The sequence below is a fragment of the Tachypleus tridentatus genome, chromosome 2 (genome assembly GCF_004210375.1).
Source record: "Tachypleus tridentatus isolate NWPU-2018 chromosome 2, ASM421037v1, whole genome shotgun sequence".
NCBI lineage: Eukaryota > Metazoa > Arthropoda > Merostomata > Xiphosura > Limulidae > Tachypleus > Tachypleus tridentatus.
In genome coordinates, this window is record NC_134826.1 from 61,548,616 (window position 1) to 61,573,918 (window position 25,303).

At 34.7% G+C, this 25,303-nt stretch overlaps 1 protein-coding gene and 1 long non-coding RNA gene across 3 annotated transcripts in view; one reads left to right on the forward strand and one right to left on the reverse strand.

Moving 5' to 3' along the window:
- Positions 1-11,745, reverse strand: part of LOC143243955 (uncharacterized) — a 137,864-nt gene extending 126,119 nt beyond the window's left edge. Inside the window, exons 1-2 of one of the 2 annotated variants that reach the window (XM_076487825.1) lie at positions 11,517-11,745; positions 7,265-7,420 (exon numbers count right to left, since the gene is read on the reverse strand). In XM_076487825.1, the coding sequence (XP_076343940.1) occupies positions 7,265-7,420; positions 11,517-11,702 (342 nt within the window). In that variant the 5' untranslated portion in view covers positions 11,703-11,745. The remainder of the gene's footprint in view (positions 1-7,264; positions 7,421-11,516) is intronic. The other variant, XM_076487824.1, reaches the window with a different exon arrangement.
- A 7,453-nt stretch (positions 11,746-19,198) lies between these two features.
- The window catches only part of LOC143235743 (uncharacterized), a 46,009-nt gene continuing 39,904 nt past the window's right edge, over positions 19,199-25,303 (forward strand). The window contains exon 1 of the long non-coding RNA XR_013019367.1: positions 19,199-19,357. This is a non-coding gene — a long non-coding RNA (uncharacterized LOC143235743). The remainder of the gene's footprint in view (positions 19,358-25,303) is intronic.

Here is a 25,303-nt window from a genome sequence, read left to right on the forward strand (position 1 = left end):
ACATCAGCGGAACCTACTGCACGTTTTAAATTGCCATTCAGACAAATTAATTTAATATCGTTCTCTCTTTTAAGTAGTTTAAAGGTATCCAACAGGCTGCTACACAAACGTATTGTAAGATTTCGCGATACTTAACTTAAACAGTACCAAAGCAACCTACTTGCAGTTTTCTGTTGTTGGTTTGACGACATTATTAGGTTGGTGAGTTCTCCACGCATCATATGAAGCAACATGCAATCCAGAAACTTTCTTTAACATCGGAAATTTCCTTTGCAGGAAGTAATATCTTCTCTTCCTGAAGCTTAAGGCCACAGCAAAGTCAGTTAATCACTAGATTCATATGTTTTGAATGTTTAGGTTTAACATTAAAGTAAACAATAAAATCATTCAATAACTTATCACATTATATAATCTTGTCCTCTAGCGAATTGTCCTGGCAGGGCCAGTAGATAGAGCGCTCTAAGGGTTGCGGGTTCGAGTCTCCATCCCACCACACCTGTTCACGGCTTAAGGGGCTGTTAAATAAAAGTGAAGATATAGTTTTATCATACGCTTAGTGCAACTGAAATGTAATCTGGTATATAATTCTATTTCTCTTCAAATTAAAAATATTTTAAAATTTGAAACAATTTCGTAACCCAAGAAAAATTAATTAAAAATGTCTTAAACATTTTATTTATCCGACATAATAAACTTATTGGGAAACGTCAGTCATAAGGTCTTAAAGTGAACTATTTTATCACTTTGTCTTTGTATGTGGTTGATTAGCAGCAACTTTACAGAATTCAAACGGAAACATTTGAGGTTCGATTCCTCACGGTAGATAGAACGCAAGTAGTTCGTTGTAAAAAAATATCGACAACAAACTTGATGTCTTTCTGTTTGTTTGTTTAGATGCAATCTGTTTAATGAGCTATTTTATATTCTGCATTCAGAGCATTAACCTCAAACCATTTGTTAGGCATCAGGGTTCTGTTTTAGGTATATTGTTGTAAGACATTACCTCGTCACGAGACCTGGTATGGCCAGGTGGTGAGGGCGATCGACTCATAATCTAAGGGTCGCGGGATAGAATCCTCATCACACCAAACATGCTCGCCCTTTTAGTCGTGAGGGCGTTATGATGTCACGGTCAATCCCACTATTCGTTGATAAAAGAGTAGCCAAAGAGTTGGCGGTGGGTGGTGATGACTAGTTGCCTTCACTCTAGTCTTAGACTACTAAATTAGGGACAGCTACCGCAGATATTTCCAGTGCATCTTTGCGCGAAATTCAAAAACAAACAAACCTCGTCACGTTGTTATTTTGAAAATTATGTCGTGCAATGAATTTTAAAATGTTACATTAGTTTGTAAATTAAAACTGTTTTTTATCAATTACAAAGTTTGCCAACAGGTGTCACTGTTTGATATATTTTATTAGAAACATTAGCATTGATACACCAGTGGTTAGATAAAAAGAAAAAGTTACACTGTAACGTACATTTAAAGAAAAATGGAAAAATATTCTAACATACAATTTGACACTTTAGTATTCGAACTGATGGTATTATCTTATGAGATAAAGGAGCGTGCAATAGTCTGAAACCAAAGTCTTCAAATCATTTTAGGATATTTAAACCATTGTAACTGGTAAGAATAAAGACCGTTATAAACAAATAAAAACTTAAAATATATTAGATATAAAGTATAAGACAGTTAATATGGATTATGTAATATAAACATACATAAATTCAAGAACGTTTCACCATAGTGAAGTCTACGTTATTTGTTCTAGTTGTGTAAAGGTATTTTCCAAAGAAAGGAAATACATTATTCACAACTTTACAAAGTGAATTTTAAACACTAGTGTAGACAAATCGTATGAAAATGCAATACTTGAAATGCAGGTACGTTAGAGGAGGTTAGCATTATTATATTACAAGTTATAGCACTTACTTAGGAAAGATTGTACTTAACAGGTACAGCGAAAACTGTAACTCACAATACAATATATTAATCACTTAGCAAACAAACAAACAAAAAAGAAAAGCCACACACGGAATAATAGGCTGATAGAGTTTAGTTATCTTACGCATGTAGCGTCCAATGATTTGGCTTAACATGCAAACATTCTTTGAGATAGGGTAAACATGGTCGTATGAACTTTAACTCTTCTAGTGTTACCTTACATTGAAGAGAAGTGCCGTGCTGTTTACTTAGTAACAGAAACAATTTCAGAGAGGATTGTGAGAAGAGATATACGATACAGTGCAGGGGAAAGACTCTATTCAGAAACAGAACTTTGATACCGGATTTGAAAGCGTAGTTGCTTAATCTCGAAATGCACAACATTGATATGTGGGAGGAATCATAACTCAAAACACTGCTTAAAGCGGAAGCTTTAAAATATTAAGTTTAGAAAAGCAATGTATAAATAATAAGATTCCGGTTCACATGTCTGTACAGTGTGAGCACACATGTTGAAAAAGATAACATATACGACAACAGTTGGTGTTACGGTCAAAGGACAGTAGATTACGAGTCGTCTATATCGAGTGGGAAAGTTACCACGCATTGTGAATCTTATCGTGACGGTTTTATATTTACACAGGACTCTTGAACTATGAAGATTATAAACAAACATGCACTCTAGGCACTTTAAAGAATACTCTAAGCAACAGGAAGTGTACAAAAATCAGGAATTATCAATAAATTCTGATCAATGCAAGCAGTATAGATATATTAGAACTAAAAAGTATAACCCAATAAGTTGGTAGTTGTATGAATATTTCTGTATTACTAAAGGTATGCAATGTCATAAAATTAAAGCGTAAAATGATTAGAATGTATTGATTCACCAACTTGGTACTTTCGATGTTTTCGGTTATAATCTTAATAATATTTTACGATGTTTGGTCAGCTTAGGAGAGGGTCTGACAATAACATAGCACAATACTTTGGGAAAATAACGGACCTCTTGGTCCATCTCAGCTATTCCATCATCTAAACTAAACTATAAAGAAATCAAGGAAATAAAAAAAATATTTTAAAGCCAGCCCTTTGTTTGTTTTGAATTTCGTGCAAAGCTACACGACGGCCATCTGCGCTAGCCGTCCCTAATTTAGCAGTTTGAGACTAACCAATTGTTGGACTACTCTTATACGAATGAATAATGGGATCGACCGACTGAAAAGGCGAGCATGTTTGCAGTCACGGGGATTCGAACCCGCGACCTTCAGATTACGAGTCGAGTACCTTAACCACCTGGCCATGCCGGGGCTGAAAAGCCAACCCTTATAATTCATACAGCTCACTAGCTTTCTTTTAAAATAAACTCATTCAAATTTACTGCTTTCACATCATCCGATGGCAACCCCTTCCATCGTTCGACCACCATAATTGTAAAATAAAATTGTCTCAGCTGAAGACAGCTTCTTTCTTGCTCAAATCTAGACTTGTGTTCCCTATTTTGATAATTCTCACTGTTAAGTGTGAAAAGTGTTGATGCATCAATTCCTTTTACAAACGTAAACACTTCAATCAAACCCCCTCTATCGTTTTTCATGAAAAACAATTTTAAGACTCTTATTATCTCCTCATATGACAATCCTTTCTTCCCTGAACCATTAAAATAACTCTCTTCTGAACCCTTTTTAACAATTTAATGTATTTCTTAAGGTAAGAAACCCAAGACTGAACACAATACTCCAAATGTGGCCTAACTAGTGACCTGTACAGTGAAATTGTAACCCCTTTACACTTGTATTAAATATTCCTGTAGATATAATATAAAATCCTGTTTGCCCTTTCAGTAGCAACTGCAAACTGTTTGAATAGTATCAGAGACTGATCAATCATTACATCAAAATTATTTTCTTTCATGACACTGTTAAGGTTATTCCCATTCAAATGATATTTATAATCAAATTATGATAACCCACATACAATCTCTTGCATGTATCATAATTAAAACTCATCTGTCGTTTTTATTTGTACAACTCACTAAATGATCTAAATCCTTTTGTAAATCAACAGCATCCTCTTCACAGCCAACAACACTAAAGACCTTAACATCATCAGCAAATGTAAGTAATTTATTGACCATTCCTTCTTCTATGCCATTAATGTAAATTAAAAGAGCAATGGTTCTAAGACTGAGCCATTTTCAACATTAACCCAGTTTGACTGAACGCCATTTATAACAACCTTCTGCTTTCTTCCATCAGGCCACTCTTCTATTTAATTAGTTAATTATCACCCACACCTACAGAGATAAGTTTCTTTACAAATTTTTTACATAGCATTTTATCAAATGCTTCTTGAAATTTAGATGAACCAAATCTACACCCTTATCTACATAAGCAGTAACATTTCCAAAGAATGTCAAAATATTTGTAAGGCAAGATTTCCCCTTAGTGAAACAATGTTGACTGTCCAATAAAACAGTTCTAAACTTTGTTAAACGACTTTGTAAAATACTTTTATTAAACTTTCCAAAACGTTTCCCACAACTGATGTTAGACTAATAGGCCTATGATTACTGGGACAATTTCTATTACCTCCCTCGAAAATAGGAGTGACATTAGCTAATTTCCAATCAGTTTGTACGTCTTCGCTATTCAAGGACTTATAAAAATAATGGCATGGTGTTTAGAGCACTCAACTAACAATCTTTGAGTCACGGGTTCGAATCCTTTTATCGAACATACTTGCCCTTTTAGCCGTGGTGTTAACTGTGTACTTTCCCTCTGATTTATCATTTCTAAATTAGGGACGCCTGGTGAAGATATCTCTTGAGTTGTTTCAAGCGAAATTCTTCATAACAAATAAAACTGCTGAGAACATTTAAGGTAATCATAAAACAACATACTAAGCTAATTATACAATATAATCCACATGATAATATATAAGAGTGGAATGTAATTTTACTTGCGATATAATAAAAACTTGTTTGCTAAATGCGCTATCGCTGATTTTCTGTTACTGGAAAAGTGTGATACCAGTATACGCAAATATTTATGTACACAAACCCCCAACAATATGTACTGATCAAAGCAATGTTAACTTCAGATATTAGTTTGTTTGTGTTCATTGTGTGGTTCAAATAAATAAATAATATATAGTGTCATATGATTTATATTTGCCCCGGCCGTTTTCTTACAAAAAGTCGCTAAAATCACGATGTTCGATTCCCCTCGGTAGACTCAGCAGATAGCCCGATGTGGCTTTGTTATTAGAAAAACATGCATACTTGCTCACAAAAAAAAAAAAAAATGAAATTAACATTTAAATTCAAGCTAAAATAAACTGTTATACAAATAGCAACAGAAAGTTCAAGTTTGAAAAGAAATATTTCTTATTAACTACTGATGAAAACAAACTTTAAAAAATATACAGACAGATTTTGGTAAAACTAAATAAAATTGTTAAAAATATAATTTATGCCTGAATATGATTCTTTTTTAGTGTGTTAGCCGTTTCTTATTTCAAAAGTTTATTTTTATTCCATTATTGAATTTGAATTCAATTAGAATTTTTAACCTTCAACGCTCGTGAACTTAACGGCCAGGTCAGAGATTCTTTGAGTTCTGATAAAACCGTCCATTTTTTCTTTTCTTTCTGAACTATTAGTTGGAGATAAGGCAGAAAGCTAGCAACACTCATCGCCAAATATTTGCCTGTCTTTGAAAAAAATAATGGGATTACTACTACTTTTGTAACTCACCACATACAGACTCCAGAACTTCCGATATGCAACCCGATATGGTAACCAGTAAGCCATATCTAGACCAATCAGAAACAATAGCAAAATGAAAACAGAATGCTCAATGACCATTTTGTCTGTTGCTTTACTTTTAATTTGTAGGCTTTTAATAGTGCACGTTTTTATGCTACTTGAAATACGTTTTAATAGTCATTTGACTTGTTTCTATTATTTATTTTAGTCTTCTTGGAGATCACGTTTTTGTCCTTATGAAGACTTTCAGTAGCAGGTAGAGCTTAATCCCAAATTAAATACAAACATATTTATGGAATATTTTAAACCTTTCGAGATTGTTTATTTGTTTGTTTTTGAATTTCGCGCAAAGCTACACGAGGGTTATCTGCGCTAGCCGTCCCTAAGTTAGTAGTGTAAGACTATAAGGAAAACAGCTAATCATCACCAGCTACCGCTAACTCTTGGGCTGCTCTTTTACTAACGAATAGTAGGATTAACCGTCACATCATAACGCCCCACTGCTGAAAGTGCAAGCATGTTTGGTGCGACCGGGATTCGAAGCGCGACCCTCAGATTACGAGTCGAACGCCTTAACCCACCTGGCCATGCCGGGTCTACCTTTGGAGATGACAATTTGAACAGTAGTAACATCACTAGTTATAACCTGATGTTGAACTCCCAAACGATGTTTGAACAAATAAACAAACAACAAAAAGAAACATTATACTTAATTTTGACAATATACATATTGAATTAACAACTTTAGGAAACGTTTACGTCCAGCATGGCCAGGTGGTTAGGGCGCTCGACTCGTAATCTGAGGATTACGGGTTTGAATACCCGTTACACCAAACATGCCCGCTCTTTCAGCAATGGGGGGTGTTATTATAATGTTACGGTTAATCCCACTATTCATTGGTAAAAGAGTAGCTCAGGAGTTGGTGGTGGGTGGTGATGATTAGCTTCTTACCTGCTAAATTAGGGACGGCTAGCACAGATAGCCCTCGTGTAGCTTTGCGCGAAACTGAAAAACAAACAATCCTGAATTTCTCATTCACTCTTTTATTTGGAGTCACTTTGAGTCAACAATAAGTGAGAACTACTACATTTCAAAACATGACGCTGATGTCAAAAAGCCATGTTTAGCATAGATAAGTTCGAACACTTCAAGTGTTAGAAAGGTCTTTGTTTTAATATTGTTATTATGAACTGAGTAGATAAATTAAAGTTACTAACAGTAGTTGGAACATGTTGGTTTATAACCATTTTTAAAATACCAGAAGCTAATTGTGATATGTTTATTTTAAATGTAAGAATGACATAATCTTTTCCTTTTACTCCGTAACGGCCTTAATCCCAGCTAGTTTTGGAATTGGCCGATAATTTTGGTGACCAAGGATTTTTACACCCTGATGGCAGGACCAGACGTGGACCTCAAATTGCAAGTTAAGCGATACGATGAACGCAGCAATACTATTAATATTAATTTGTTTCACGTTTTCCAGTTTAACTTATCTTAAACAACAAATCTTCTTTGTTATCCAGAAAAGAATATTGTACTTACCTCATCTTTGGTTGTGACAGTCTTTTCTTGGTTTGTTACTTCTGCTGACAAAGCTGGCAACTGGATGTTTTCTAGCTTTTTATTTATTGTTCGAAGTTCTTGAAGTTTTTCTCGCTCCTCATTGCTGAGAAGTTTTCCGACCCTTCGTTCTACAAACTGAGTGAGATTTTGCATTTAGTAATATGATTCGTGAGAAAAACAACAACAAACGTGTTTGGACATGCTGTCACATCGCGATTTAAGGGTGATTTTTCAAATGTTATGCACATTTATAAGCAAATTATATACATGTCTATAACAAGTTCCAAAATATTATAAAATTGATTTTCATCTACACTTTTATTTATATTATACTTTATTTCCAAAACCGAGCCTGATAGGAAGAATACAGTGTGGGTTGCACAAGGACCCTGGAATTTATTTGAGGAGTCCTGTTTGCAAGTGTTATTTGTGTTCTACTTGTTGCTGTGTATTATTTTTGCTTGGTTTTATAACACTAATCACCTGTCATTTTACTTAACTGTTTTGACTTTGTTTAAATTATATCCATTCTTACAAACACACACATATATATGTATATAATTTTTAATGTTACTTTTTTTTTTAAACAAATAACGTTGATACATTGTTATTCTGCTGTCAAATAATTAGTTAAACACTGCATGTCAAAGGTCAAATCCCTCTCATGCCGAAGTGACACATTGGCTTTTGTGCTGAGCTCTGGCTTATTTGGCAAAAGGGGGAAATAAGACCCCTAAATGGGGTGTTAGTCAGTCTCAGGTTAGCCCCCAGCTAACATTATACAGCAGGTTAGACTGTTAAGATTCCAGTAAAGAGTTCTACTTACGAACACAATAGCACGACGAGATCATTCATCTACTAGTTTAAAGCGTGACGTCACTAAGCCATGCAACCACACACACACACAAAAATAAGTAACTACCCGTGACGTGAACTATTTATCACCTGTGTCGTCTGTTATATGTGTAAAGGTTGAATTTATTTTCAGTTTTCCTGATAGTCCTGACACTGTGTCTGTTTCATGTTCCAATAGGTGAGTAAAACAGATATAGGTATCACCAGTAATGGAGTATCTGTGCCTTTCTCATCACTGGTTTCAAAACCTGAACTTCAGTCTCGAGACCGAATTACAGAATTTATCTGGCTAACCGACATGCATTACGGCAGCAAACTATAAGTTGGACTTTATCCTGTTATTCTCGAGTATGCCCATGCTATTAACAGATCAAATGATAAAAATGATTTCTAGTCAAGTGGTAAAAGAGTCACTTGAGCTTTCCACATTTTGAAGATCGTGATTGTCCTATCTTAGGAGAAAACACAAACACTGAGGCGTTCCTACGTGCTAGATCACATAATTTTCCCTAACATACGAATGTTTTGTTTGAGTAGCAGGATGTGTAACATATGCAATCAGCTGTTACACAAAACAAAGCTAGAGAAATATTGATTTCCATATATACTGTGCTGTAGCCAAGGTTACGAACAAATGGCAAAAATTATTTTTTTCATATATTCTTAATTTTGTTTGTTTGTTTTGAGTAAGAGCAAAACTGGACAATAAGCTATTGGCGTTGAGCTGACTGCAGGGATGAAACTTGTATGTTATAAGCTCTCAAGTTTGTCGCTGAGTCACCAAAATAAGGATTACTGATGCTAATGGTTTCAGTAATAAATCAGTAAAAGAAACAAACACTTATACTACATCATTAACCTTATAGTTTTGACAGCTTTAAGATTAAGTGATTAGACATTTTTGAGAAGATTATGGAGATAACTCTAAGTGATATCAGTAATACATCACAAAAATAATTACACCATAGAGATGAAAATAATTATTGTTTAGCACAATGAAGTCACAGAGACGAAAATAACTATTGTTAAGCACGATGAAATTACAAAGACGAAAACAACTATTCTTTAGCACAGTGAAATCACAGAGACGAAAATAACTATTGTTAAGCACGATGAAATCACAGAGACGAAAATAATTGTTGTTCAGCACAACGAATCACAGACACGAAAATAATTGTTGTTCAGCACCATGAAGTCACAAAGACAAAAATAATTATTGTTTAGCACAATGAAATTACAGAGACGAAAATAAGTTTTGTTTTTATATCGATAACGTTCCAATAATCCTAAGTATTTTAAAATTTAAATCGCTGTGCCACTTTACATTAAAGTTACCTCTTATACAGATGTTTGTAATTAATCAGTGTTTTATTACAGCTGACCTAAGTTCTTATGTTGAAAGTATTGCAGTAAGTTGAGTATTTGTTTCATAATTTCACTAAAATCGAGCTTTATTGTTTATTTATTTCGAAATTATATTAGAAAAATTATCGTTTAATACGTTACATAGATAATAAAATATTGCGAGTTTCTCCTCAATGTCATTTTTTGTGGTTTGTTGTAAACGTCACTTTCTAGACCCAGCATGGTCTGGCAGTCAGGGTACTCAACTCGTATTTTGAAAGTTTCGAATTCCCATTTCGCCATTGAACATGTCTGCCTTTTCAGCTTTATTTATTCTATAATAAATTCCACCCTCATGCATTATTATGAATTATCAAAGCTATGTTACCGCTTTATTTTACAAATATGTTAACAAGGTGTGTTTTTTTTTCGTTTATATGAGCGATTCTGTTGATCAAAGAAGTTTCTTAACACAGTAATCCGTACAAACACAGTTGTTTAAAAAGTTAAAGAGAGATTATTGTAAAATGAAGTTCTGTACTTATCACTTTGAAAAGCATTAACGTAGACGTCTGAGACGTATCATTTTTAATCTATTCTTATTTATGTAAACTTTCTTTAAGCCTCTTCTCTATTTGCTAATTAACAACACACTTTTACTGTTAAAAATAACAAAAACAAAATACAGTTAACTCCTTACCACTGTCACTGTCGTCACTTAGGCATTTACAAAACTCTATTACACTTACGTTGATTCCTACAAATACGTAAGCTGTTTAAAAAGTATAATCACATTTTAATCATAAATTTTCGTTGTTCAGTTACTCTATTGAACGAAAATTTATAAAAGCTATAAGAGGGCTATCTGTGCTAGCCGTCCATAATTTAGCAGTGTAAGACTAGAGAGAAGGCAGATAGTCATCACCGTTCGCCGCCAACTACTAGAATACTCTTTTACCAACTAATAGTTGAATTGATCGTCACAATATAATGCCCCAATGGCTGAAAGGCGATCATGTTTGATGTGACTTGGATTCAAACCCATGACCCTCAGATTACGAGTTGAGCGCCCTTACCACCTGGCCATGCCAAGCCCATAAGTTTTGTTTGTTTGTTTATTCAAAATTAAGCACAAAGCTGCACAATGGACAATCTGTGCTCTGCCCACTACAGGTATCAAAATCCGGTTTATAGCGGTGTGAGTCCACGAAAAATACCGCTGTGCTACTGGAGGACACCAATAAGAAGTAAATCTGCAGCTTCTTATACGATTCGACTTTTCACTGTACCTTACTGTTGAAAACATTGCATATGTTGTGAAAACTCTTTTACTATTTCCTTGAATGGCATCTTCTAAAAGAAAGGCAAACAATGACGATTTGATGTACAGGTTACCTGAAGTAACAAACACAGTATATAATCAATATATGGTATGAATTTATGTATTCAAACCATCTAACTTTATGACATAGTGTACTCCTAGCAAAGTAGTATACAAAATTAACTACAATATTTGTTAAATTCATTTTAAGGTCCGATACTTTTTCTTTTAAATTCCGTGCAAAGTTCCTTGAGGACGATGTGTGCTAGCTATACCAAATTTTGAACTGATACACTAATCAATATCATTCACCGCCAACTCTTGAACTACTCTTTACCGACGAATAGTGGGGTTTGATCACGAAATAATAACGCCTCCACAGCTGAAATAGCAAGCTTGTTCCAAGGTTGGATTCGAACCCGCAGCCCTCAGATTGCGAGTCGAGTACTCTACTCATCAAGACATGCGCAGCCCTTAGTTATGGCGGTTTGTAAGCTATTGATAATAAACCACGTATATATATATATATATATATATTACGATATGAACCGCATTATATCTTTATAATGGAATGTTATTTCGCTTCACTTACGGAAACACACACATACGCACACACACACATCTACGATTAAAAGCATCCGTCACCCTGCTGTATTAAGGAAGTAATTTGGCCTATCTATTAACTGTTGTTGTCATTATGCTGAAATTTACCTTCATATATTTAGCGGGAACAAATCCTGGTTTCCCATCTTTGAGTCTTTGTGCTGCCCACCATATCGTATCCTGTTTATCCAGGATTTCAATTTCATCGTCTTTGTCAAATTCAAGGACGTCTGCTCTTTTCTTACCATCTTTTAACGGAGCAGCATACGTTTTTATTGCTTTAAATACTTCCATTAGGGACGACAAACATCACACGTTTAGCGCGTCGTCAACAGAGCAGGTTGAAAGTAATTCAGTGAGAATTGCCCAAAAAATAGACACCTTTGTCTTTATCTACGGTTTTATCAGGCCTGCAGATAATGGTTGAATAGAATTGTGAAAACACGTGGTAAACCAAGTAAGCTTATCAACAAACAGGACTTGTATTATGATTGTGACTTGAATATTCAATTCAGGCAATGCTAACGCAGCGTATAAAGGCTAAAATTTCAAGTAGAATTAATACTTTAGTCAAAATCCCAATTCAAATCAGTATTTTTACATCTTGCCAAAACGTTGGTAGTTCCTTGCTGTCAATATTTAGATTTTTAACTGAAATTGTTGAATAATGCTTGACGAACTGTTTTGACATTTTACTCATATTAATTTATGACCATTTATTTTGGTTTTGTATTAAAAAAAAAAGAGTGAGTGACGTTCTAAATATATAATATCGGTTTGGTTTCAGTCTTTTTTTTAATTTACGAAAAATGTTTCATTTTTCTTCGACAGCGGTTAAATAAATGTAAATGGAGCTCTGGTAGAACATATTCAAAAAAATCATTTATCATTAAGCGCAAAGCTACACCACGGGATATCTGTGCTGTGCTCACCGTGAATATCGAAACCAGCAAAGCTACACCACGGGATATCTGTGCTGTGCTCACCGTGAATATCGAAACCAGATGTTTAACATTATAAACTATTGATCCACCAGGTGCCCTAATTAGGTGTAGGCGATCATAAACACTACTAACCATTACAACAGCTGCTACCCCTAGTGGCACAATGGTATGTCTGCGGACTTATACCACTAGAAACCGGGTTTCGATACCCTTGGTGGGCAGAGCAAAGACAGCCTATTGTGGAGCTTTTGCTTAACTCAAAATAAAGATACAAACAACAACTGCTATCCAGTCGTCACAATATTAGGGTAATTACTTAAACATTTACTGTATAACATACCATTACCCTGAATGCGAGAAGTTCAGATAAACAGGTACTATTTTACTAACATAGAGCCTGCGCAGCTGTGTGTGTTTTCCAATATTACCAGTAGTGTTTTACAGTCAGAGCCAGATTATTTATTAGGCGCAACTATGTGTCCATGAAAATTTTCCTTGAAAGTTAATCTTTAGTTCAGCTAATACGGTTGGTAGGGCCTACGAACATAAGGGGCCTAGGCCTTACGATCGTCTTGATCTCGCACTGTAAGTTGTTGGATCGGGTGTCGATAACACACAATAGGATGATGACAGTACAGTATTTTTCTTTGTCAGTCTTTTGTTACACGTTCACTAGAAAAGTAGAACTAGTACGATTTCAGATAACCTAGAGTTTTCGACATTTTTGTGCCAGTTTTATGTTTTGAACTTTGGTTACGATGTCGTTAACCTGATATCAGTCAATCGCTTAAAATGAAGTACATTACAAATAACATGAAATGTGGTTTAACAGCATTTTGAGTGTTTGTTTGTTTGTATTAGAGTAAAGCCACATTGAGCTATTTGCTGTGTCCCTCGTGAGGAATCGTACTTCCAATTTTAACGTAGTAAGTTCGTAAACTTACCGCTGTTCTGTAGGGGTACTTGAGAGTGTGCATGTTTGTAGAAAATTCAAACAAAAGCTGCGACAGATGCCAAAACCTGATATTTTTAAATGACAGGTTTAGGCCTCTTGAAACATTTGGTTTGTACTGGAGGTTGGTCTATAAGCATATCCATACTCTTATGAAAACAGTATGGTTGATTGGTTGTTAATCTGAATTTGTTTTAGTGACAGGCAAATAAATACTACAGAAGTTTCTGAAGCTATAGCTCAGTAATCAGTGGTCAAGCAAATTTCCGGATATGGGATGTAATTCTACCACAAAATTTGACATGATATGAAAGGCAACAAACAACTTCTGGTGAAATAGAAAATTTATACAATGAACTATTTGTGCTCAGACCATGTTAGCGTTATAAACTCTCAGGCTGAACCACCAGAGGGAACTTTTTTTTTTCACGAGACCTAATGCATTATAGGTGCTTCTTACATGACCTTATTTGACACAAAAGCATACTACTGAGCTACAATATCTCAGAATTCAATACTTCAGAGTCCTAAAGATATATATGACGTACCTATGCTCCTGAGACGAAGATACGGGCCTCGATTTCCCATGATGGACAGGGTGCAAGTATAATCTTTCTGAATTTGTACATTTTACAGACCTCCTGTACTGTTTGTAGTTGAGGGTATACAGTATTTTTAATTCATTTCAGTAGTCAAAATAAAGACATAAAACTGCCATCGCGCTTGAAAAAAATCTATATATCAGAATTGAAACTTACACATGATTATAAACAGCGTCGATGATTCGTATCGGATTTAACAATTCTAGAGCCCTAGGCCTAACCTAAAGTTTAGGTTCCCTGTTGCTAGCAATACTCTTGACATAATAATTTAGGTAATTCATAATGGTGTGAATTAGTAACTAATACTATATTATTTTTATATAGTGATATAAATTCAAACAAACAAAGAATAAATAAATATCTCATATGAAAACTTTCCAGACTTATAAAACTGCAGAATGATTAATAATGTCTGAAATTCCTGTGTTATAATTCTTCTATTTCTATGTTCAGAAGTAAAAGAGAAGATGAACGATTCTGGGATATTATGTTCCGTAAGTAGTTTTTCCCTATTTTTAACAATGAAAAGGACCTTCCTCCCATGGCATTGCTAACAGAAAAAGTTAAAAATATTCTTACCATAGTTTCTGCATTTGAAATTATGGAATGCTTGTTTGTTTTTGAATTTCACGCAAAGCTGCACGAGGGCTCTCTGCGCTAGCCATTCCTAATTTAGCAGCGTAAGACTAGATGGAAGGCAGCTAGTCATTACTACCCACCGCTAACTCTTGGACTACTCCTTTACCAACGAATAGTGGGATTGGCCGTAACATTATAACGCCCCCATGGCTGAAATGGCAAGCATGTTTGGTGTGATGGGGATTCGAACCCGCGGATTACGATTCAAAGGCTTTAACCATCTGGCCATGCCGGGCCTTGTCGAGTCCAATCAATTCGATAGTAAATTATGCATGTCAGTTGAGCAACAAGCATTTTCTTCTTCTTCGCAAAATTAATAAAAAGCGCTGATTCTTTTAATAAATTACTCACTGTCTATATCACTGATACATATTAATTCGATAAATTTTTAAACATTCACATTTTCTTTGTTACCACAAAATATTTTTAAACGTTTAAAACATCACTGTAGCATCAATTTATTTTGCAACTTTCGGTAACTACTCGATTATAAATTGCAGAGAAAACACTAAAAACGGACCAGTTTCTTCCTGTTAACAATATTCATTACTAGCATTTTTATCAAAGAATACTTTCACGCTCTCTTTTTTCCTTCCTGCTTCTTTCTTGGTAAAATATTTTTGTCATCAGGCGGTGGATAAATTATTCGCTTCATTTTCAATTGATTCAAAACCATTTCTCAAATCAGAGATGTTCCTCAGGCGGAATTAGAAACCAGGTTTCGATAATTGTGGCGAGCACATGTGGTCATTCCTTTGTGTAGCTTTATGCATAAAAACAAACACAACCAAAGATGATTTTTTTTTCAATTATTTTAATCATTTTCCTTTCCTCAAAATATTCAACTTTTAGCTTTGAGTCTTGTAATGATAGATTTACCACATTTACAACTTCCAATACATTTTCAGCAGTGTGAGATTTTATTAGAACAAATTCAAACAATTTTTTTTTCACTTTCCCGTCTTTCTCAGCATATCATACTGTTAAAGTAAGTTGATCAACATGATTTATATTCGGCGTTGAATCAACCATTATAAAAAAATAAACTGCACTTTTAACTTCGTTTGTCTATTTAAGCTAAAGCTGATTTGCCATTAATTTTATGAACACATCATAAGTTTGATTATTATAGCGTTCCAAATTATTATTTTAAAAGATTACCAGATTTACTAAGAAACCCATGACAGCTTGACTTGCTTGACAGGTTAAGGTATAATGATATTAACTAACGAAACCTAAGTTATAGACTTTGGTATGAAGGTATACGTTAGTCTTTGTGTAATAAATGAAAAATAAATAATAATAAAATCGTATATATTATGTGCATATTTCATAGAGGGAAGCACGTATATAAACATTATTGCTCTTAGTGATTAATCAACCACTGCCATAAAACACATTTTTTAAGACCCACCCCCAAAAACAATAACAACGAACAGACAAACAAAAACAGAAAATGTTGTCATTCCCTTTCTGGAAAAATGAACAACGATTTTTTGTTTTTACATTATGTTGGGGAAGTCCCATTACAAACATACTTCAAAACGTAATGCAATAAAATATTGCAATTGCAAATATGTACGTACACTTATATATTTAAAAACGGCTGGTATGGATAGAGAAAGCACTAATAGAGGAGTGAACAACGTTTCGACCTTCTTCGATCATCGTTAGGTTCACACAAAAAAACAAGCCTGACCATGACCGAAGAAGGTCGAAACGTTGTTCACTCCTCTATAAGTGCTTTCTCTATCCATACAAGCCGTTTTTAAATATATAATTTTCTCTACAAGTGGGTTTTCTCGTCGTCACGGATGTATGTACACTGTTTAGCAAATACAGTACTGTGCAAAATTGTTAGAACAAATTAAAAGCTACTTTTAAAGAACAGTGGAAGGTAAATAACAGGTGATATATCAATATTTTATTAGTATTCATACTTAGTACAACAGAAATTCAGTGGAAGTGCTTGACTTCAGCAAACAATTAATATTTTGTGTTTCACCCTTTTGCTTTAATAACTGCAGACAGCTTTTCAGGCATTGTTGGAACACGTTTATTCATGGTGTCCCTTGGGATTTTAATCCAAATGTTTCTGTTACACTCACATAATGTTTCTTTGGATGAAACTTTCGATTTGTGACATTTTTATCTGTTAAATTCCAAATCTGTTAAATTGGGTTGAGATCGGAGCTCTGTAGGGACCATTGCATCATTTGAATGATTCCAGCAGCTTCTTTGTTGCTACGTAATTTTTACATAGATTGGATGAGTGTTTGGGGTCATTAACTTGTTGGTAGTGGAATTCTTTAGCGATAATACGCAAACCACTGGGTATACCGTGAAGGATAAGTATCTGATGGTACGTGCTCTGGTCCATTATTCTATCTGTTTTGCAAATATATTTTATCGCCTCAGAAGAAACAAACTTTTCACCTTTGTTCCACCGGACCTACAACCTGTGCTTTAAACCAAATATTTCAAACTTGGACTCATTTGTCCATTGCACCATTTTCCAATCATCAACAGTCTAGTTTTGTACTTTTTTAAACAGAAAGTTTCAGTCTCTTGGTAATGTTAATCGAAATATCGGATTTTAAACTACTACATGACCACATATGTTATTCTTATTGAGTTTTCTTGGCCACATATGGCATTCTTATTGAGTTTTCTTGGCCACATATGGCATTCTTATTGAGTCTTCTTGATATTGTAGACCTTAACACTTTTCTGTCGTTTGGTATATGGCCATTTATCTCATATTTAAGATCAGAGGCAGTCTTCCTTCTGTCCCGAAGGCTACAAAGACGAAGATACTTAACACTCAATGTCATTAAATTTAAGTGTTTTGTCTCTATTTTCAAATTTAGTTGTCTCAGTTTCACGATCTAGGGTGTTCTTGACAGTGTTCAAGGAGCATTTCAAGTCTGCAACTGTTTGTCGGAGAGGTCAACCAGCATCACGTGAAGCTTTTATGTGAGTTCTTTACTCCAATGACAATTCTCTACGTTTTTTGCTTTGTGGTCGTGGCATAACAATAAAATTTAATACATGGTGTTAAACATTTTTTCTTTCAAGGCTTATTTATGAAGTGCTATTAAATTGATTTCTACCATGTACCTGTACCATATGTTAGCTCCTTTCTGTATGGCCTGGCATGGCCAAGCGCGTAAGGCGTGCGACTCGTAATCCGAGGGTCGCGGGTTCGCGCCCGCGTCGCGCTAAACATGCTCGCCCTTTCAGCCGTGGGGGCGTTATAATGTGACGGTCAATCCCACTATTCGTTGGTAAAAGAGTAGCCCAAGAGTTGGCGGTGGGTGGTGATGACTTCCCTCTAGTCTTACACTGCTAAATTAGGGACGGCTAGCACAGATAGCCCTCGAGTAGCTTTGTGCGAAATTCCAAAACAAACAAACAAGACCTTTCTGTATAGTTAAGAAAATGCATGGGGTGCCATGACAGTTATTTCAGATCTTAAATTTGATTAGTATGTTTATTCAAACTTGACATACCCTTGATACAAGTATATGGGAATTATAAAAAATGATAAATATTATCACCTTGGCTCATTCAATTGTTAACAGAGATTAGTGAAGTATTACCATAATGTTGAAATTTACATTCTGTAATGAAATGGAAGAATTAGCTCCATGAAATGAGAAGAATGACAATATATTCTCTTTTCCTAACACTTATACACAGTACTGTATGTATTTCAATATGGCGTGCTTAAAAAGAAATATTTGTGGTCTCTATTCTCTTCGCTTGTCTTTTTTGTAGGGATGGAAGAAATTTTGGGGGTTTATCTCACCCACCTTTTATCCACGGTCATCGTTAAAGCACGTTATTAATATATTCTTAGCTAATTTTAATCACAACCTATACCACAATACGTATACCAATCAAACCTCTCAGTAGATAATCATAAGTTGATAAACCTGTCCAGGAAATTCGGTTAAATTACTCATGTAACGCGTTTGGCTACGCGGTTGAAAAAATTCAAGAATTATTCCAATTTGATCACCCTTAGCAACTAATAAAAATAATTTTTAAATTATAATAAATATTAGCAATTTGTCTTAAAACTAGAACTGTATCACCTACGTGAATATTGAAGCAGCGTATTATTACACTTGACGTAAAAAGTAGATGACAGTGATGACACTGCTACTTTAGTAGCAGTGAATCTTGCTGATAATTAAAGAGAGAGAAGATATTTCGTTTGCAGCTTTTAAGCGTAAAGCATTCGATTGTCTATTTGAAATGTCCCAAAGATATAATAAAGGTTCAATAATATTTTTATTTCCATGTGATATTACGATGAAATACCATAAGTTTTGCAAGATTAGTTCTTAAAATATTGAGCTCTTGTAACTTTCCATTTTATCTTGTGAAACAGAATTTACAATTAATTATCGAAACGATTTATATAATTCTTTATTGCTAATTATGGACAATAATAATAACTCAATGTTTTCTATATAGAGTAGACAGTGCTATCTAGTATTTTTCAACGCAGATAATAAGTTTTCTTTATACCACACCAAAGACTATCATAACATTACTTGTTATCAGGGTTGTCAGATGTTTCTGTTAATTTCTTTCTCTGGAGAAATACAAAATACCCTAGTTGCAGTTGCTTTTCCTCACGAGTATGCAGTTGACTTGAAAGAAATATATGTTTGACGTCTTTACTTACTGTTGAAAAATTGATTGGTGTGCCTTGTATCATTATACAGTTTGATTCAATTACTAAACTAGTGCCAGGATGTTAAGAAAGGAAGTAAAGATTCTATAGCACGTGCCTCACAAGTAGGTTTTTCAAAATTTGTTTTGGATAATGACGGTTGAAGTTATAAATCTAGGAATTATGTGGTTTGAAGTATGATTGGTTGTCATAACTATCCGTCATTATCTTGGAAAAGGGAGGGAGAGTTGAAGGGACCTTGCAGTAAGTTCTGGTATATGTAATTAGAATAATACAGGATGGATACAGTTGAATCTTTCAGGGGGTTTCTTCTTGACATGGCCAGTTAACCCCATGCATGGGGTAAAAGGGTTCACAGGTTGAAAATACTAAATACCAGTATCGAGAAGTTGAAATATATAGCGTTTGATGTTCCACAGTTCTTTAGACATATTAGGTAGTTATATATCTATATGTAAATTATGTTACGTTGATCAAGTTTGATCACGTAATTATTTACCATTGTGCAGAAATGGAAGAAACATGTTCGAGATAAATTACTATAACCCGAAAGTTAATTCGTGATGATGAGAAACTCACTCTTGTCCCTAAGATGTGTGTCCAGCAACGGTTATTACTGCATAATTGGTGTTCTTGGCTCTTTGAACATGAAGCTATACAGTGGCTAACAGCGCTCTGTCCACCATGGGGAATCATACCTCAGATTTTAGCATTATAAGTAAAAAAACGTACCGCAGAACTACTGTGAAACTGGGTTAATAACTTGTGTAAAATTTCGCATACGTTAAAGTTGTCTATTCCTAACATTTAGTGATTCGAGCGCATTATTTATGTATATGGTTGAAAGTTAATTTGGCAATTGATATATATATTTGCTGTATATCGTAATTAGATGATCTAGTTGAGTGAGGTTAAGTGCATTATAACTTTTCCAAGTAGTTGTTTTACTCTAAAAACTTATTTGTTTGTAATTAAACAGAAAGCAACACAATCGACTGTTTTGGGCTTTGTCCACCACGAGTATCGAAACCCGGATTCTAGCATTGTAAGTCTGCAGACATACCGCTGTGCCACTGGGAGACACAAAAGTGGGAGTCTTTAGTGAGTAGAGGAATGTACAAGGTTGGCGTGCGACAGTAGTTAGATTCCTAGAGGCTCGGCATGGCCAGGCGGGTTAAGGCGTTCGACTCGTAATCTGAGGGTCGCGGGTTCGAATCCCCGTCGCACCAAACATGCTCGCACTTTCAGCCGTGGGAGCGTTATGATGTTTCGATCAATCCCACTATTCGTTGTCTCAGCTGTAATAATGATTTCTTGGTATTAGGATACATCTTTGAGTTTGATTTTGAGTTTTGAAGGTCCAGTTTTTGATTCTACCAAGCACTTGAAAAAGGAGCAACTCTGGAACTAGGACACAAATGTGCTGACATTCTGACCTGCTGGACAACTCAATCTATCCGTGGAATTAAGATGGAGGATCAAAAGAGGAATTTCACTGAGAGCGTGGACAAGTTAAGCCATTTTCTTGGGAAGAAATACCTTGAAATGTTTTCGGCAGATCAAAAATATATTCCAATAGCCAAGTTCAACGAGGTATCACTTTGTGGTGGGAGACATTTTAACTCTAATAGCGTCAGTATATGCAGTCATAAGATTCAATTTTGGTACACTTGAATGTAGTTAAGGTATATACACATCTCTGACTATGTTTATGTAATGGACTATAATGAGAAAGTTGTCTCAGCTGTAATAATGATTTCCTGGTATTAAGATACATCTTTGAGTTTGCTGTTGAAAACCTGTACATATAATTCAATGGATCAGAGAGGCAAACTTGAAGTTAAAATCAGGAAACTGTGTGCTCATGCAGACGGTCTTTCTTAGTCATATCTTTCGTACAGATGAAGTTTTTTTGACATTGCAAGTATTACAGGGGTGTATGGTTGATAAAAAACCCATGTCAATGTAAAAAAATTGGAATTTCCTTCATATTATCAATGTTTTGCGTCCAGTTTCTTTAAGATCATGATACCATTGTCCACAATTACTGAAGATAATGTGCATCTTAAATGAATCATGAAATGTGAATAATAAGTTGTGTGAAAAAAGTAAATTTTAGTTGAAGCTCTAATGCTAACTTATTAATGATAGGACAGAAATTTCTTGTTGGATACTGATGCTATTGATAGTTGAATAAGGACAGTGTTACAGCAGCTGCAGAATGGAGGAGAAGATGTAATTGAAATTATAATTATTTATTCACAGTTCTCGAGCTCTTGTACTCATGAAAATGATATAACTGCTTGCAACTGTTTTTTTCATTAAACACTATTGACACTATCTATATAGTAGAAAGTTCACTATTTCGGAGAACCATGCATCAGCGAGCTTTAGACATCTTGAAGGGATGATTGGACATTGAAATACAATACTACAAAAGTATGGTTCTGGTTTACTACAATGTGTGTCCAACAACACAGGAATGCTGATGGAATCTAGGTGCATGGTGAGATCTTGGGCATTTGTTGAATCTTCCAACCCTGGACAGTGTTGGAAATCAAAGACATTTCAGCCATAGCAACATTATACAATACTGTAGGAAATTATAGTAATGACTGGAATTATGTTTAATCATTAATGTTTCAGTTTTGGGAAGACCAACTGTAGCACCACAAACGAGTGTGATCGGTCTTTACCATGCAGTAAGGTGAAGCTTGTATAGTTCAGAGAGAGGAATGTAACATAGATATTATAATCTATAATATTTGTATGAATAGGTACAAATGCAGAAAAGTGGTCTTTAATATTATACTCAAATAACAAAACAGTTTTCAACCTGTGTCATAGCTAGTGGTCCCTAGAGCTTTGTGGAGGCCACAAAGATGCTACAAGATGCATTTATGCTAACATGGTTTTTACTGTTCGTATGTAAGTCAAGATATTAGGCAGTGATGCAAACTTTGAATTTCACTGTATCTTGAGCATTATCAAAAGGTAAAACAACCTGAACAAAATAAACTACAAGTGATGAAGATAATGGTAGATCACAAGATTACATAAATATTTTATCTAACTTGTCTTGTGTATCTGGTATCTCTACGGAATATGGCTGGGCATTTGTTATGATTTGGTGTTTCTTCACATTGACAAAGTATTTGTTATATTGGTATATATTTCATTTTTTTACACGCACATTGCATACACGCAGCGTGTTTATTATAGATATCACTTCTTTGTTACACATATAGTAGCTAATGTGATATTTCAACTGTGCATTCAGTGTGGCTCATTTTAACTGATGTTTTCAAACAATCGGATTAGCCAATGATAAAATATATTTCGTGAGTAGCTGTTGCTTCTACTGATTTTTGGCTTTATTTTTCAAACAAAGCCACGCCATATTTAAAAGCACTTGTTTTGTATGCATCCTAAAATACAGCCTCGTGATTAAGGTCATAGTATTCTAGGTTCGTTCCATTTTCATATTCGACATGAGGCTGATGGTACACAGAGAAATGCTTGTATTTTCATATTTGACATGAAGCTGATGGTACACAGAGAAATGCTTGTATTTTCATATTTGACATGAAGCTGATGGTACACAGAGAAATGCGTGTATGAGAGGAAGGCATGCATAAATTTGCATTATTTTACAAAAAAATACCCAACTTTCAAACTTACAAGTGAAACTATAAAGAAATTATCAAGCAGAACTGCATTCAAAATAACTTCTACACAAATTCTGGTGGTAAAACTTCATGGTTACAAGAATGGCATGTGGTTACACACACACAAATGTATTTTTGGAACACAATAGACTAACATACCAATAAGTGCTGGCCCAGTTAAGGCACTTCCCACACTTAATATTATTAATATCTGTAAAAAGCCGAAATTAAATGCATGTGTGTGTAAAAACATTATTATTTAATCAACCATTAGCTAGATGTAATATCATTCTAATTTCCTAAAGTTATATCCTTAAGGAGCCATGTGGCTTTATGATAGAAAATATCACTATCAGCTTCAACATAGCATTTCGAACTTTTCAGAAGTCTTTCTCAAAAGACATTGCACATGTAATTGTAGGTGAATAACCCAGTACAATAGATAACTAGTGCAAAAGAAACTGATATAATTTCTTGATTAATAATTTCCTATTAAACTACACTTACATGCATGAAAAGTGAGGATAAAATAGAAAACATGTAGTATGCACCGTATTTTACGTTTTGTAATATGCGTATTTTCTTTAAAAATACCTTGAAAACTCTCTACGCGTCTTCCAAGACAAAAGTGATGGGTTAAGTCAAGAGGTTAACTTAGGGTCTACTCAAACAGCCTCTCATACAGATTGTAATCTCATACTTACCAAGTACACGTATTTTTAATTGCATCAAACATTCAGTTTAACTAATATTGTTAATATACTGTGAAGAATATGATGTATTTGACTGTATTTACTAGTAGGTTGGAAAAAGTCAAGGTGTTGGTTGCTGAGTCAAAATACTTTTTTTTTTTTAGAATTGTCTTTCCAAAATTAGGGTGCCTATTCCACAATGTAGCGTCTTACAAGGCGTAAAATGCGGTATATGTATATTACGCATTTTCTTTTCCTATTACTCTAGGCCCGGCATGGCCAAGCGTGTTAAGGCGCGCGACTCGTAATCTGAGGGTCGCGGGTTCGCATTTCCGTCGCGCCAAACATGCTCGCCCTTTCAGCCGTGGGGCGTTATAATGTGACAGTCAATCCCACTATTCGTTGGTAAAAGAGTAGCCCAAGAGTTGGCGGTGGGTGGTGATGACTAGTTGCCTTCCCTCTAGTCTTACACTGCTAAATTAGGGACGGCTAGCACAGATAGCCCTCGAGTAGCTTTGTGCGAAATTCAAAAACAACCAACTTTTAATCCAGCAATTCTGATCATCCATAACTTCAAATGTAAAAACCAATCAAACATGTAGCATGTCAGTCAACAAATTATAACAACATACTCCTTTGTTTGTTGGAAGTTAAGCACAAGACTAAACAATGGGCTGTCCATGCTCTGTCTATTACGGGTATCAAAACCCGGTTTCTACAGTCGTAAGTTCGCTGTGCCACTGGGGTGGGGGTAATAACATACTACAGCCTTTGTAAAACACTTGTATAGTAACATTGAGAAGTAAAACAAAAAATGCATCTTTGTAAAACACTTGTGTGGTAACACTGAGAAGTAAAACAAAGAATGCATCTTTGTAAAACACTTGTATAGTAACATTGAGAAGTAAAACAAAGAATGCATCTTTGTAAAACACTTGTGTGGTAACACTGAGAAGTAAAACAAAGAATGCATCTTTGTAAAATAATTATATATAAAAACTCAAAAGTGAACTAAAACATGAAATCTAAATTGAATATTGTGTAGTGATATAAAAATGAAACATTTCTTTTATCATAACATTAAAACAGACAATAAAAGGAACTGTTCACTAAAAGCAAAATGTAACGAAATATATGTAACCAGAAAGCATAATTTATTGTTAAAACAAACACTATAGCAAGGATAAAACAAAGAATATTAGAATTACAAAATAAACTCTTTATATTAAATGTATAAGTCAAAATCAGAAATACAGAAAAATCGTTAGAAAATATATACAAAAGCACAAGACGCACCAGAGTATATAATTATGTACAAAAATAATGACTGCATAACAAATAGAATTACAATAATACATATATTTAGGGAATAAAAAAGAAAAGAGTGAAGAATAAAACCTGACCTTGGAACCACAAATACTATCTATATGATAAATGAATAAATAAAATACAAATTTAAAAAGTAATGTGTTTACACTGTAAGCTGGAAACTAAAGTCTCATGCCTTCACTAGAGCCTCGACAGCAGGTCCTCTAACTTAGTCCTTTTGAGGGGTTTACCGTGGTTGTCTGTCATATTATCTCCGAGGCTCTTAAAAGATCCCCAAGAGCTTATGTCAGCTTAGCTGTGGAGAAAGTGGACAGGGGAGCACCATTGCTTTCTCTCTCCGAGCTTTTTCCAATAAATCAAT